The sequence below is a fragment of the Mandrillus leucophaeus genome, unplaced genomic scaffold, assembly GCF_000951045.1.
Source record: "Mandrillus leucophaeus isolate KB7577 unplaced genomic scaffold, Mleu.le_1.0 Scaffold560, whole genome shotgun sequence".
Taxonomy (NCBI): Eukaryota; Metazoa; Chordata; class Mammalia; order Primates; family Cercopithecidae; genus Mandrillus; species Mandrillus leucophaeus.
The window spans coordinates 1,409,633-1,424,375 of NW_012106031.1; the positions used below are offsets into that span (position 1 = coordinate 1,409,633).

At 37.9% G+C, this 14,743-nt stretch overlaps 1 protein-coding gene across 1 annotated transcript in view; it reads left to right on the plus strand.

Annotated features, from left to right (window-relative positions):
* The window catches only part of MAN2A1 (mannosidase, alpha, class 2A, member 1), a 162,313-nt gene that overhangs the window by 44,427 nt on the left and 103,143 nt on the right, over positions 1-14,743 (plus strand). The window contains exon 5 of the mRNA XM_011998208.1: positions 9,203-9,330. Coding sequence (XP_011853598.1) covers positions 9,203-9,330 — 128 coding nt within the window. The remainder of the gene's footprint in view (positions 1-9,202; positions 9,331-14,743) is intronic.

A 14,743-nucleotide genomic window follows, 5' to 3' on the forward strand; every position in this document is an offset into this window, starting at 1 on the left:
ATAGAACAGGTATTTTTCATTACTTTTTAAAAATTGTTAGTCGTGAATGTACAGCTACAATCCGTCTTCATTTTATTTTTATTATCACTAACAACAGTGGCATTGAGTATGGTACTTTTTTAGGTTAACATAGCTTTTGTGTTACTGCTTGTAAATATATATATATAAATATTTATATATATATGTATATATGCAGTTGCAAGATTTAATATAGTGAAATAGAGTGAAAACAGAGCTCCCATACAAAGGGAGGGGACCCAAAGAGGGAAGCCGTTGCCGGCTGGAATGCCTGGGTTTATATCTGGATCATTGTCTCTCCAGCTGTGTTCTCAGGCAGTAGATGATTGGCTATTTCTTTACCTCCTGTTTTTGCCTAATTAGCATTTTAGTGAGCTCTCTTTGCTATCCGATTGGTTGGGTGTGAGCTAAGTTGCAAGCCCCGTGTTTAAAGGTGGAAGCGGTCACCTTCCCAGCTAGGCTTGGGGATTCTTAGTCGGCCTAGGAAATCCAGCTAGTCCTGTCTCTCAGTTTTTCCCTCTCAACAGGGAAACCCAAGTGCTGTTGGGGAGGTTGGCTGATGACTGCTCTAACTGCTTCCTGCTGAATTGGGGCATAGTAGGGGTCGTACAGTTGAGATTTCCTCAGGAGGGGTGCCTTCGATGTCATTAACATCGGAGCAAGGGCTACCAGGCTGGTCCAGGGGTCCGTGGTGGATCTTAGTCATGGACTGCATCTGGGGCTCCATTTGAAGAACGATTCGTGGTTTTACAGCTTTGATTCTGGAAGAGACAAACTTAACAAGGAGGTTAAAGATACAGGGATAGAAATGTATGGCCTGCAGTGCAGGAGATTATATCTTTGGCACACTTCACAGGTCCTGACTATTAAGTGCTTGATAGTTTTAAAAAGGCCTGGTCCAGTAAATAATAATTTGGCCATCCGATGGGTGCTATCAATGCCTAAGTGAAAGGTTTGGTGAGGGGTTTTAAGTAATTTCCATTGGTTAGCTGCAGGCAAAAGTATTTTTCCTTCTTTGGTGGCTAGCCATCCTGAGGGGAGGAAACTGTGTCCTCGTGAGGTTCCCCATTCTATTTCTCCTGCTGAGTACTGGGGCTTGGTTTTCTGGAGGGGATTACCCCATACTAGGGGTCCTTCTGTAAGCATTTCTAACGGAGGGTTCTGCCTTGTGGCTCTTTTGACTTCAATATCCACTTGGCGGTTCCCTTCTGTTTCCCTTTCCTTTCTGATGACCCCAGCAGTGTAAGACTGTCACCTCTTTAGGTTTCTGTACAGCCAATAATAATCTCCTAATGGCTTCTTGATGTTTGATAGGTGTTCCCTCAGAAGTTAGTAATTCCCTTTCTCTCCATATTGCTGTATGGGCATGGAGGACTAGGTAAGCATACTTAGAGTCTGTATATATATTTACCGTTTTTCCTTCTCCTAATTCTAGTGCCTGAGTGAGGGCTATTAGTTCTGCCAGCTGAGCACTAGTTCCTGGAGTGAGGGGATTATTTTCAAGTATTCCGTTATCACTGACCACTGCATACCCTGCTTTTTGAAGTCCTTTTTCTACAAAGTAACTTCCATCAGTATACAAATTGAGGTTGGGATCAGTCAAGGGAACCTGTAAAAGGTCCCCTCGAGCGGCATAGGTTTGAGCAATTACTTGTTGACAGTTATGTTCTATCTTCATTGTCTGAAAGAAGTGTGGCTGGGTTAAGAGTTGCACAAGTGCGCAGTCGCAGCACTGTCCCTTTAAGTAATAGAGCCTGATATTTAAGTAAACGGTTGTCTGACAGCCACAAGTCTCCTTTAGCAGTGAGTATGCTGTTCACATCATGAGATGTGCACACAGTAAGATCTCTTCCCTGTATTATTTTAACTGCTTCAGATACTAAGACCACTACTGCTGCTACTACCCGTAAACAGAGAGACCAACCCTTTGCACTACATTAATTTCCTTACTCAGGTATGCCACGGGTTGCAAGCTCGTCCCTCGGACCTGTGTAAGGACTCCTAGAGCTATTCCTGTTTTTTCTGTGACATGTAAAGAAAAGTCTTCCTCCACTGGCAAGCTTTACACTGGAACTTGGGTTAGGGCCTTCCTTAGGGCCTGGAAAGCCGCTTCTGTTTCAGGTGTCCATCTTCTAAATGGGTATTGGCTTTCTCAGTTTCCTTAATTAGTGTATATAATGGTCTGGCTATTTTGCCACACCTGGGAATCCATATTCGGCAGAAACCTGTTATGCCAAGGAACCCTCTTAGTTGCTTTAGGGTTTTGGGATGAGTATGAGTCAGTATAGGCTGGATACATTCCTCACTGAGGGCCCTGGTGCCTTTGGATAATTTTAGCCCTAAGTATTTAACCTGCTGTGAGCAGAGCTGAACCTTTGGTTTGGAAACCTTGTAGCCACAGGCAGCAAAGAAATTTAAGAGCACTTGGGTGGCTTGATGGCACAAGGTTTCTGAACAGGCGGCTAAAAGTAAATCATCCATGTACCGAAGAGTGTCCAGGTATGAGAGTTGGCTCAAGTCTTGGCCTAATGCCTGGTCAAATAATGGGGGCTATCCCTGAACCCTTGGGGTAAAACAGTCCAGATGAGTTGAGACATGGTTTGAAGGATCTTCAAAGGCAAACAATAATTGAGAGTCAGGATGTACAGGGATGCAGAAAAAGGCATCCTTAAGGTCCAGGACTGTAAGCCACTCTGCTTTCTCTGGTATTTGGGAAAGCAGAGTATAAGGGTTAGGTATAGTTGGGTATAGAGGAACAACAGCCTCATTGATAATTCTGAGATCTTGCACTAACCTCCACTGTCCGTTGGGTTTCTGTCCTCCTAAAATTGGAGTATTGCAGGGGCTATTGCATGGTTCTACTAGGCCTTGGGCCTTTAGGTCCTTAATCTTTTGGAGTCCTTGTTGGACCTCGGGTCTGAGGGGGTACTGCCTTTGGTAGGGAAAGGAGGCGAAATTCTTTAGTTTAACTTGAACAGGATGGGCATTCTTTGCTCAACCATGTTGTCCTTCTGTTGCCCAGACTTCAGGATTAATTCCTTCCTCAAGCAGGGGACAACAAATGGGTATTCCTTCTCCTATGTTCAGGTGTATAATGGCCCCTGCTTTTGCTAGAATGTCTCTCCTTAACAAGGGAATGAGGCTTTCAGGCATAGTTAAAAAAGCATGTGAAAAGAGTAAAGCTCCCCAGTCACAGCTTAGTGGCTGGGAGAAGTATCTAGTGACTGGCTGTCCTAGGACCCCTTGGATAGTGACAGATCTGGAGGACAGTTGTCTGGGACAGGAGAGTAAGACTGAGAAGGCCGCGCCAGTGTCCAGGAAACAGTTAACCTCCTGGCCCTCAATGGTCAAGTATACCCAGGCCTCTGTGAGAGTGATGGCATGGGCTGGTGCTTGCCCTGGGCACCCTCAGTCCTGCTGCTAGATCATCTGGTTAGTGGATTCTGACTCAGAGGACCTTGATCCCCTGGGGCAGTGGGCCTTCCAATGATTCCCTTGACATAAGGGGCATGGATGAGGGGGCGGCTTGCTTCTACTTGGACAGCCTTTTTTAAAGTGTCCTTATAGACCGCACTGGAAGCAAGCCCTATTAGGCATTCAATTTTTCCAGCTTTTCCCTTTTCCAGAGACTCCAAAAGTCCACTTGTCTGAGGGCCATGACTAAAGTGGTGGTCTTTTTTTAAAATCTTGTTTGTCCCGTTCCGCCTGCTTCTGATCTCTAATATAAAAAACCGAGGTTGCCAAGTTCAGTAGGGTTTCTAAGTTTTGCTCTGGGCCTAAGAGCTTGTAAATATTTTTAAAAGTATTTCCAGACATATTGTTTCTGTTAAGACTTCTAGTCCTAGGTTTTGTAGTTATCACTAAATGATGATAGTTATTGCTGTGCTTCTCAATAATTAGGTCGACAATTTTCTTTGTTTTTTGGGGACTATTTCTTGTTTTTCTTTCACTCATCAGATGCTTCCTTAAGTGCTTATCATATGTGTTCTAGAATTCAGGGCAAATTTGTGTCCTTCTGATGTTTTTGGGTTTTGTTGTTGTTGTTAATGGCAAGTGTTTTTGCTTAACACAGGAAATATTTTATATCAGACCAAACCTTCCTGCCTGTAAGAATCTTCTGGTTTATTACCTGTTTTTCTGTTCTTGTGGATGGGTTAGAGGGTAATACCCTAGGAAAAACAGGCAGTTTAATGAAATAGGAATACTCACTAAACTGATTATTCTATCAGGTATCATGGTATTACAGTATGGTTCATATTAAAATTATGTTGTCTCTTTTCTTCCATGGGGTGGGTGTTTTGTTCTATCTTATAAAATAAACTATACTAGAAAAACTAAAACCTGTGTACTTTCTGGCCTGCTATTGTGATGTCATTTATATATGATATGATATATTTGTCTATTTTTGACCTACTCATGCAATTTTTCTGAAAAACCTGTATGACCATAGTATTTTAAAATATGAATCCCTTGGCTTCCATGACATAATATCTTGGCATTTTCTTATGAGCTGCTTTTAAGTCACTCTGATTGAGTCTTAAAAAGAAAAAATATAACTCATTCTTACTCCACTAAGTCAATGGCTGTTTTATTTTATTTTTATATTTTTAATTGATGCAAATATTTGTACATATTTATGGGGCATATGTGATATTTTGTTACATGCATGAAGTGTGTAATGATCAAGTCAGGGTTGGGGTATCCATCACTTTGAGTATTTATCATTTCTAAGTGTTGGGAACATTTCCAGTCCTCTTTTAGCTGTTTTGAAATATACAATACATTGTTGTTAACTATAGTCACCCTACTCTGCTGTTGAACATTATAACTTACTCCTTTTATCTAACTACATATTTGTACCCATTAACCAACCTCTCTTAACCCCTCTTCCCAATCCCTACCCTAAGTCACATACTCTTCCCAGCCTCTGGTATCTGTCCTTTTACTCTCCATTTCTGTGAGATCACCTTTTTTTTTTTTTTTTTAGCTCTCAAATATGAGTGAGAACATAGGATATTTGTCTTTTTGTGCCTGGCTTATTTTGCTTAATAGAATGACCTTCAGTTTCATTCATGTTGCTACAAATGATATGATTTCATACTTTTTCATGACTAAATAGTATTCCGTTGCATATATATACACCACATTTTCTTTTTCCATTCATCTAAATCAACACTTAGGTTGATTCCATATCTTTGCTGTTGTGAATAGTGCTGCAGTAAACATGAGAGTCCAGATATCCCTTTGGTATACTGATTTTTTTCCTTGGTATACTTGATTTTTTCCCAGAAGTGGGATGGCTGGATCATATGGTTGTCCTATTTTTAGTGTTTTTTTTTTTTTTTTAAATAAATCTTCAATGCCTATTTTAATAATGTAAATTTTTAAGAAAATCTATTTTTCAACTTTCTATTCTGACTCACTGATGTGTTTATTTCTAAGTCACAGTTATGGTAGCTTTTTAATGGCTTTTACCAACTGGAAGGACAGATTGCTCTGTATTCCTCTTTTCTAAAATGTTTCAGGCTAAATTCAGACTTATTCTTTTTGCCCTTACTTTAACATTTCTTATCTCCATTTCTCTTATATTTTCCTTTAGCTTGATCTTTGACTTTCCTTTTGCTTGTTTTTTGTTAACTTCCCATCATTCCCTATTTTCTCTATTATTAATAGTTCTTTGAAACTTAACTTTTTAATTGGCCCCTTTTCTTAAACTTGCTCTTCTTTATCACTTAACTCCTTTTGAATGTCACACTGTCATAAAAAGCCCTGTCCAAATTTATATTCATTACTACAAAGTGACTTCCTTTCTCAACTCAATTGCACTGTGTGTATTAATACTACCACTCTGTTAGACACCTGGAATTAAAACTCTCAGTCATATTTGCATTAATCTTATCATCTATCTTCAATCATTTTCTAATTACTGTTGATACTTTTTCATGTAATGTCTCCGCTGTCTTCCTCCTCCTCCATATTTCATAATTACCACTACCATATTCTAGATCATATCATCTCATACCTAGATGATTGAAACTTCATTCTGACTGACCTTTCTCTTTCTGTTTTATTTTGCAAATATCTGTGAGCTTTTTCTAATACAAAAACTGTAGGTAAATACTAATATTAGACTGATGGCCTTATTAATTAATTCCTCATTTATGTAACAAATATTTGAATGACCATTATCTGCCAAGCAAGCTTCTGAGTGCCGGACATGCAAACGTGAACAAAACACATTCTGGTCCATGCTCTCTTGGAGCTTACGTTCTAATAGTGGGTAGATGTCGGGAGGGAAAGAATAGAGATCTGACAATGAACAAGGTAATTCTGGTTTCTGATAAAGATTGTGATGGATAGAATGGGAGGTATAGTGGGAGTGTTAGTTTAGCTTGGGTGCACATGAAGACGTCTCTGAGCTGAGCTATGAGGGCAGTTGAGACCAGCCAGACTGGGAAAGATAGGGGAGAAGAAAGTAGATAAATGCTGGAAAACATTTCAATAAGTGAGAAGTTTTTCATGCCTCCTCAAAATTAATAGACACAATAGTCTTTAACCTTTATGTACAGATAAGAATTCAGTTTTTGGTGAAAGCAGCATCTCAGGCATCATGGGGGAAGATATGGATTATTAACAAATGGAGCTGGGAAAATTAGTTACTGCATATAATGTAATTCTTGGCTGGTTGACTTTCTTGAAGACCATTGATGCCTGTGGGACAGGAATTATGTTGTCTATTAAAACTGATATAGATGAAAAAAGAAAAGTTCTATCATTGAAGTAAATTTTTTCCACTTAATTTTTAGTTTTCTTAATCTGTAGTTTTTTTCTCTATTCAAGATCAGCAAAGAGTTTGTTTTTGATTTATATCTGAACTTATATCTGAAATTTTCCAAAAGATCTATTTATTGAGATATTGAAATAATGAAGTCAAGTTTCCATATTTGATAATTAGATACTAAATCTCATACTGTCCTGACATCTCAGGCTGCCAAGCATAAGACATAAGGGGCAGGTTTGGTCCATAGCCTCTAGACTGTGGCTAAATCAGGCAATCACCCGAAAGATAAGAAAAAGAACTAATTGTATGCATAGGTCTACTGACAGTAAAGATGGGACCAGTAGCCTTGAATTTAGTTGTGTTCTTAAAGAAGTGTGGATTTTAGAAATTTCCAGCTTCTTCATTGTAGGTTCTTGATTTGGGCCTTTGAGAATCTGAAGTTTGATTGGATATTGGGTTTCTTTAGACATTCTAGTAAGTTATCATATTCTGCATGTGAAATTATATTAGTTGGTGATCCCCATGGCAACATAAATTTATTTCTTTAATGTTTGCAGGGAATTTATTGTTTGATTTTTTTTTTTTTTTTTATAGAAATTATGTCCATTATCCACTCTGTTACTGGTTATATGATCATGCATATGTTTGAATTATATGTTGTGTTAATGTTGTGGCTTCTATCATATGCTTTGTAGGAAAATAGTTATTCATCCTCTGTGCCTCTGGTCTGCTTCAACTAAATTTGACTTGAGAGTTGGCTGTTAGCTGTAGGCATCCAGTGATGTATGTCCTTTTTAAAGCTGCTTTGCTTGTTTCTGAAATTTTACCCCATTTCCCAAACCATCTTGTTGCAGGCTGGCAAGTCTGTGGCACTTAAGATAGATACTTGCTCAATTTTTTTTTCTTTCCTTTTCCTTTTCCTTTCCCTTTCCCTTTCCCTTCCTTTCCTTTCCTTTTTTTTTTTTTTTTTTTTTTTTTTTGACACAGTGTCTTGCTGTATCTTCCAGGCTGGAGTGCAGTGGCATAATCATAGCTCACTGCAGCCTCAAACTCACAGGCTCAAGCAATCCTCCCACCTCAGCCTTCCAAGTAGCTGAGACTACAGGCATGTACCACCACACCTGGCTAACTTTTTAATTTTATTTTGTAAATATGAGATCTCCCTATGTTGCCCAGGCTGATCTAGAATTCCTGACCTCAAACAGTCCTCCTGTCCTGGCTTCCTAGAGTGCTTCAACTATAGGACTGAGCCACTGTGCCAGACCTTGCTTAAATTCTTGACTTTTATGCTTCCTTGGGCACTATTTCAAATTTTTAATAGCTTATGATTTTTTTTTTCTTCTCAGGGGAAAGTATCTTCTCAAAACAGTTTTATTAGGACTAGGGATCTTGTTACCTGGTATGGTATTATGGCAAAGGAATACCCAGTAGACAAATAATGATGCTGTTAGAACCTTTCACTCAATAATGAAAAATAAACTATATAGCCTATATTTCACCTGAATCTGGAACAAAGTGCTTTATGATGTTATCTGTATTCCCAGAGTCATGTGGTATTTACTAGCTTTACCCTTGTTATTTTTTTAGGATAGTTTGAATGATTAACTTATCAGTGTCAGAAGGACTAAAGTAAATATTGATTTTTTGATAAAAATATATTGAAATAAATAATGCGCTTAAAATGACAGCCTTCCAGTAAACACTCATCAAGCATATACTCTGTGTAAAACACTTTGTTATGTGCTCTGCAAGATTCAGAAATAAACCAGATGTGGGCTGGGCGCGGTGGCTCACACCTGTAATCCCAGCACTTTGGGAAGCTGAGGCAGGTGCATTACCTGAGGTTGACAGTTCAAGACCAGCCTGACTGACATGGAGAAACCACGTCTCTACTAAAAATACAAAATTAGCCAGGCGTGGTGGCGCCTGTCTGTAATCCCAGTTACTTGGGAGGCTGAGGCAGGAGAATCGCTTGAACCTGGGAGGTGGAGGTTGCAGTGAGCCGAGATCGCATCATTGCATTTCAGCCTGGGCAACAAGAGTGAAACTCTGTCTCAAAATAAGTAAATAAATAAATAAATAAATAAATAAACAAACAAACCAGATGTGGCTTTTGACATAAAGAATCTTTGAGGCTGTGTGGGAGTTTATATCCTTGTGGAAGGAACCTCCAGAATGACCTGCCTGGCTTTTCCTACAGAAGGGCAGAGGTCACCTGAGACACTGGGTGCCATCTTGAGGTCTTGAAGTTGAAATTCATTCACTGGTTTAAAAAAAAGTTTTAACAACTGGTATACATACTGGTTATATTTAAAGGCTGTTCTTAATGTTTATGCTTGTTTAGGTTTTTATTTGAACTTTTCTTATATTTGTTAATGTGGACTCTTGTTATTTTCTCTCTAGTTTAATAGAAAATGGTCAGCTTGAAATTGTGACAGGTGGCTGGGTTATGCCTGATGAAGCCACTGCACATTATTTTGCCTTAATTGATCAACTAATTGAAGGACATCAGTGGCTGGAAAATAATATAGGTATGTATTGGTATATTCTTTATTTGGGCTATTTTGGACAGTTAATTTTGGGGAATGTGAGTGAGTCTCTGTCTTTTTTTTTTTTTTTGAATAACTATTTTCCCTGTTACTATTGTTGAACAGTTTATTCTTCTTTAATTTATGATATTTCTTAGCTCATAAACTGTGTTACATAGATTTACTGTAGTCACTTTTAGGATCATCTACCTCGTTTAATGTATTATTTATCTATATTTTTATTGGTTTTGGGATTTTAATTATATGTTAAGACTTGATGACAAGAGGCAAAAACCTAATTATGGTAGCTTAAGTTTTTTTTTTCCAGCAAAAAAAGGAAAGAAAGATATTTGTTATGTCACTGAGTGTTACAGAGATATGTTAGCTGCAGGTGTGGCAGCATTCAGGGATCCAGGGGACTTAAATTATATTGTCTGGGCACTGTATCTTTGGGTTCTGCTTGTTTTGCTGGGTTTCTTTACAAGGTGAGTAAGATGGCTCTAGGCAGCTGAGACGAATTTTTCCAACCTAGCAACCAGGAGTTCTCTTTAAAATACTTTATCTAGTTGGCCCCGCTTGAGTCAGTTGCTTATGTCTGAGCCAGTTACTGTGTCCAGAGGTATAGGAGTTCAAATCACTAAGGTCTAGTCATTTTGGTGGAAATGGTCTTGGGGGAAAGGGAATTGTGGAGAGCAGGGTCAGCTGCACCTAAAAAGCATGAGAATGGGTCCTCCATATGAATGGCCCCATGGAATGGGTCCAGTTCAACAGAAGAATTCTGTTGCTACAAGAAATGGGAAAAAAGATGCTAGACTGATAGAATCAGATATCCACTATAAAAACTTGGGACTAATAGAAAACTGTGATATTTAATATTTACATTTTGTAACATGGTATGTAAATCCTTTCAAATATTTTATATCTCAGCGTAATAATGTAGTTTTTTATGTAAGTATATGTGTTTTTTGCTGAAGTTATTTTTAGATATTTCCTTATTTTAAAAAATTGTCTCTTAGGGATAAAATTCTTCTCGTCCCTAGTAATTTTTTCTTTACTTTTTATTTTGAGATAATTGCAAATTGGAAGAAATGTGTAAGAATGCTGCAAAATATTCTCATAAACCCCTCACCCAGATTTACCAGTTGTTAACATTTTGACACATTTACTTAATTTTTTCTATTTCCATGTTGTTGCAGTGGTGCTGGTATTTATTATTATTAGAACCATTTGCAAGTATGTTGCAGGTATCATGCCTGTGTAGAAAATAGTTAGTATAGCAGGTCTGCTATCCTTAGAAAGGCCTTGCTTACAAGACTGGCCCTTGGCTAGTGTCTGGGAGCATGGATATCCTAACAATAAGAGTGGCTCACTGTTTTTAATCTGTTTGTATAAACAATGTAGTTTGTGCTAAACAGTTGCATTCCTTCTGGGAGTCTGAATTCTTAGTATGTGCTGAACAGAGGATGCCTACATGACCAACCCCCAACGTTGGACACTGAGTCTGTAATGAGTTTCCTGGTCAACAACGCTTCACACATACTGTCACAGTTTCTTGCTGGAACATTTAAACACATTCTGTATGACTCCACAGGGAAAGGTTGCGTAGAAGCTTGCACCTGGCTTCCTCTGGACGTACTCTCTGTGCTTTTTCCTTTTGCGGATTTTTTTTTTCTCATTTCAGTGTAATAGATTATAGGTATGAGTACGACAATATGTCGAGACCTGTGGTTTTTCTTAACAAATCACCGAACCTGGAGGTGGTCTTAGGGACCCTCTCTACACAATGCCCTTTTCCTTAAATACTTGATGTGCTAATCCAAGAATATTCACTTCATAAACCTCAGTTATGAATGTTTTTTATGTTTTTATTGAAGTATAATTTACATGCAGTGGAATATATAAATCTTAAATGTAGAGGTCAGTGAGTTTTAACAGATGTACATACCCATTTAATCTATACATTTATTACCCAAGAAAGGTCTCTCATCCCCTCATCTTTCCCCTTGCAGCCAACTGCTCTTTGATTTCTGTCATTGTAGATGAGTTTTGTTTGAAGAATAATTTATTAATATATGGACTCACATAATATTCTTTTGGATCTTTTGTCTTTTGCCCAGTGTAATTTTTTTCTTACAACTTTATTGAGATTTATTTTACATAAATTCATAGATTTGTGCAACCATCACCACAGTCTATTTTTAGAACTTTTTTCAACATCCCCCAAAGAAACCTTACACCCAGTAGTAGTCACTCCCCTTTCTAGCTTCACCCTTCCCTGCCCCAGTCTCAGGCTATCACTAGTCTTTCTGTATATATGGATTGGACTATTCTGGACATTTCACATAGATGGAAGCATGTAATGTATGGCCTTTGGTGACTGGATTCTTGGCATAATATTTTCAAGGCTCATCATGTATTATAGCATATATCAGTGCTTCATTCCTTTTATTAGCTGAATAATACTCTGTTGTATGGATATACCACATGTGTTTATCCCTTATTCAGGTGATGGGCACTTAGGTTGTATCTTTTTTGGCTACTAGGAATAATGCTGTTATACACATTTGTTTAAAGGTTTTTGTGTGAATCTATCTTTCTTCCTAGGGGTAGAATTGCTGGGTTATATGGTAAAAATGTTTAGCATTTTGAGAAACCGTCAAACTTTTCCAGAAGAGCAGTATGATTCTACCTTCCCACCAGCAATGTGAGAGGTTTCTACTTTCTCCGAATCTTCACCAACATTTTTTACTGTCTATCTTTTTTATTGTAGTCATTCTAATATGTGTGAAATGGTAATCTCATTGTGATTTTGATTTGCATTTTCCTAAAGACTAGTGGCACTAAGAATCTTTTCATGTGTATATCGGCTGCTTATAGATCTTTTAAGGATAAATATATATTCTAATTATTTTCCTGTTTTTCAGTAGAGTTATTTGTCTTTTATTGACTTAGAATTTTTTTTTTTTTTTTTTTTGAGACGGAGTCTCGCTCTGTCGCTCAGGTTGGAGTGCAGTGGCCGGATCTCAGCTCACTGCAAGCTCTGCCTCCCAGGTTTATGCCATTCTCCTGCCTCAGCCTCCCGAGTAGCTGGGACTACAGACGCCCGCCACCTCGCCTGGCTAGTTTTTTGTATTTTTTAGTAGAGACGGGGTTTCACCGTGTTTCTCCTGACCTCGTGATCCGCCCGTCTTGGCCTCCCAAAGTGCTGGGATTACAGGCTTGAGCCACTGCGCCCGGCCAGAATTGTTTTTATATATTCTGGATAAAAGTTCTTTGTTGGATAGTGACTTACAAATTTATTTTTTCATTCTGTGTTTGTCTTCTTCACTTTCTTGAAGGTGTCTTTTGATGCACAAGTTTTAATTTTGAGGAAATTTTTCTTCTGTTTCTTGTGCTTTTGATGCCATAGTAAGAAACCATTGTTTATTCCCGAATTATGAAGATGTACTCCTGTTTTAAAAATAGTTTTATGGTTTTAGCTCTTACATTTATGTCAGTGATCTATTTTTAGTTAATATTTGTATATGATGTGAGGTAGAGTTTCATATTTATTTTTTGCATGTTGATACCCAGTTATTCCAATGCAACTTGTTGAAAAAGATGATTCTTTCCTCACTGAATTGTCCTGGCACACTTCTTAACAGTTAGTTAACCATAATTATGATAATTTATTCCTGGACTCTCAGTTCTGTTTCCTTGACTTATATTTATGCCAGTACCATACTGTCTTGATTAGTATACCTTATAGTAAGTAAGTAAGTAAGCTTGACATTGGGAAGTCTGGGTTCTCCAACTTTGTTCTTTTTTTAAACTTGTTTTTTCCATGCGAATTTTAGGCCAGTTTATCAATCTCTGCAAAAATATCAGCTAGGATTTTGGTAGTGGTTGTATTAAATCTGTAGGTCAATCTGGGTGAATATTGCCATTTTAACAATGTCACATCTTCTGATATATCAACATGGGATGGCTTTCCATGTAAGTAGATCATTTTTAATTTCTTTCAACTGTGTTTTATAGCTTTCAGTGTAAAAGTCCCGTGCTTTTTTTGTTAAATATGTTCCTAGGCATTTTGTTTGTTTTACTGCCATTATAAATGGGATTGTTCATTAATTTCTTAATTTCATTTTAGGATTATTCATTGCTAGTATGTACAAATACAATTGAGTTTTGTATAGTGATCTTATATCCTGTCACCAGCATGAAGTTTTTGAGATTCATTCTTGTTGTGTATGTTGGTAATCCATTTCCTTTTATTACTGGGTAGTATTCCATTGATAGTCCAGTTTCCTGTTGAACATTTGGGTTGCTTTCACTTTTAAGCTACGGTGAATCATACTGTAATAAACATTTGTACACAGGTCTTTTTGTGGGCATGTTTTCATTCTCTTGGAATGAAATATGTACTAGCACTAGAATTGCTGGGCTTTAGGATAAGTGTATGTTACAGCTTGTGTGAACTTTGAAAGAGTTTTCCAAAGTGGTTGTACTATTTTATATTCCACCGACAATGAATTCGAATTCTAGTTGTTGGACGTTTTTGCCAATGTTTGGTGTGTGAGTCTTTTTTCTTAGAACCGTTCTAGTTAGTATGTAGTAATATTTCACTGTTATTTTAACTTGCACTTCCATGATGATTAATGATGCTGAGTATGTTTTGTTGTGCTTATTGGCCAGTGGTATACCCTATTTTCAAGTTTCTAAGTCTTTTGCCCATTCTTTTTATTTGAATTGTTGCCTTTTTTTTAATATACTTTTAAGTTCTGGGATACATGTGCATAACATGCAGGTTTGTTACATAGGTATACAACGTGCCATGGTGGTTTGCTGCACCCACCAACCTGTCATATGTGTTAGGTATTTCTCCAATGCTATCCCTTCTCTAGCCTCCCAGCCCCTAATGCACCCCTGTGTGTCATGTTCCCCTCTCTGTGTCCATGTGTTCTCATTGTTCAACTCTCACTTACGAGTGAGAACATGTGGTGTTTGGTTTTCTGTTCCTGTATTAGTTTGCTGAGAATTATGGTTTCCAGCTTCATTCATATCCCTGCAAAGGACATGAACTAATCCGTTTTTATGGCTGCATAATATTCCATGGTGTATATGCACCATATTTTCTTTATGGTGCATATACATATGGTTCCAAGTCTTTGCTACTGTGAATAGTGCTGCAATAAACATACATGTGCATGTGTCTTTATAGTAGAATGATTTATAATCCTTTGGGTATATACCCAGTAATGGGATTGCTGTGTCAGATGGTATTTCTGGTTCTAGATCCTTGAGGAATCACCACACTGTCTTCCACAATGGTTGATTTACACTCCCACCAACGGTGTAAAAGCATTCCTATTTCTCCACATCCTCTCCTGCATCTATTGTTTCCTGACTTTTTAGTGATTGCTATTCTAACTGGGGT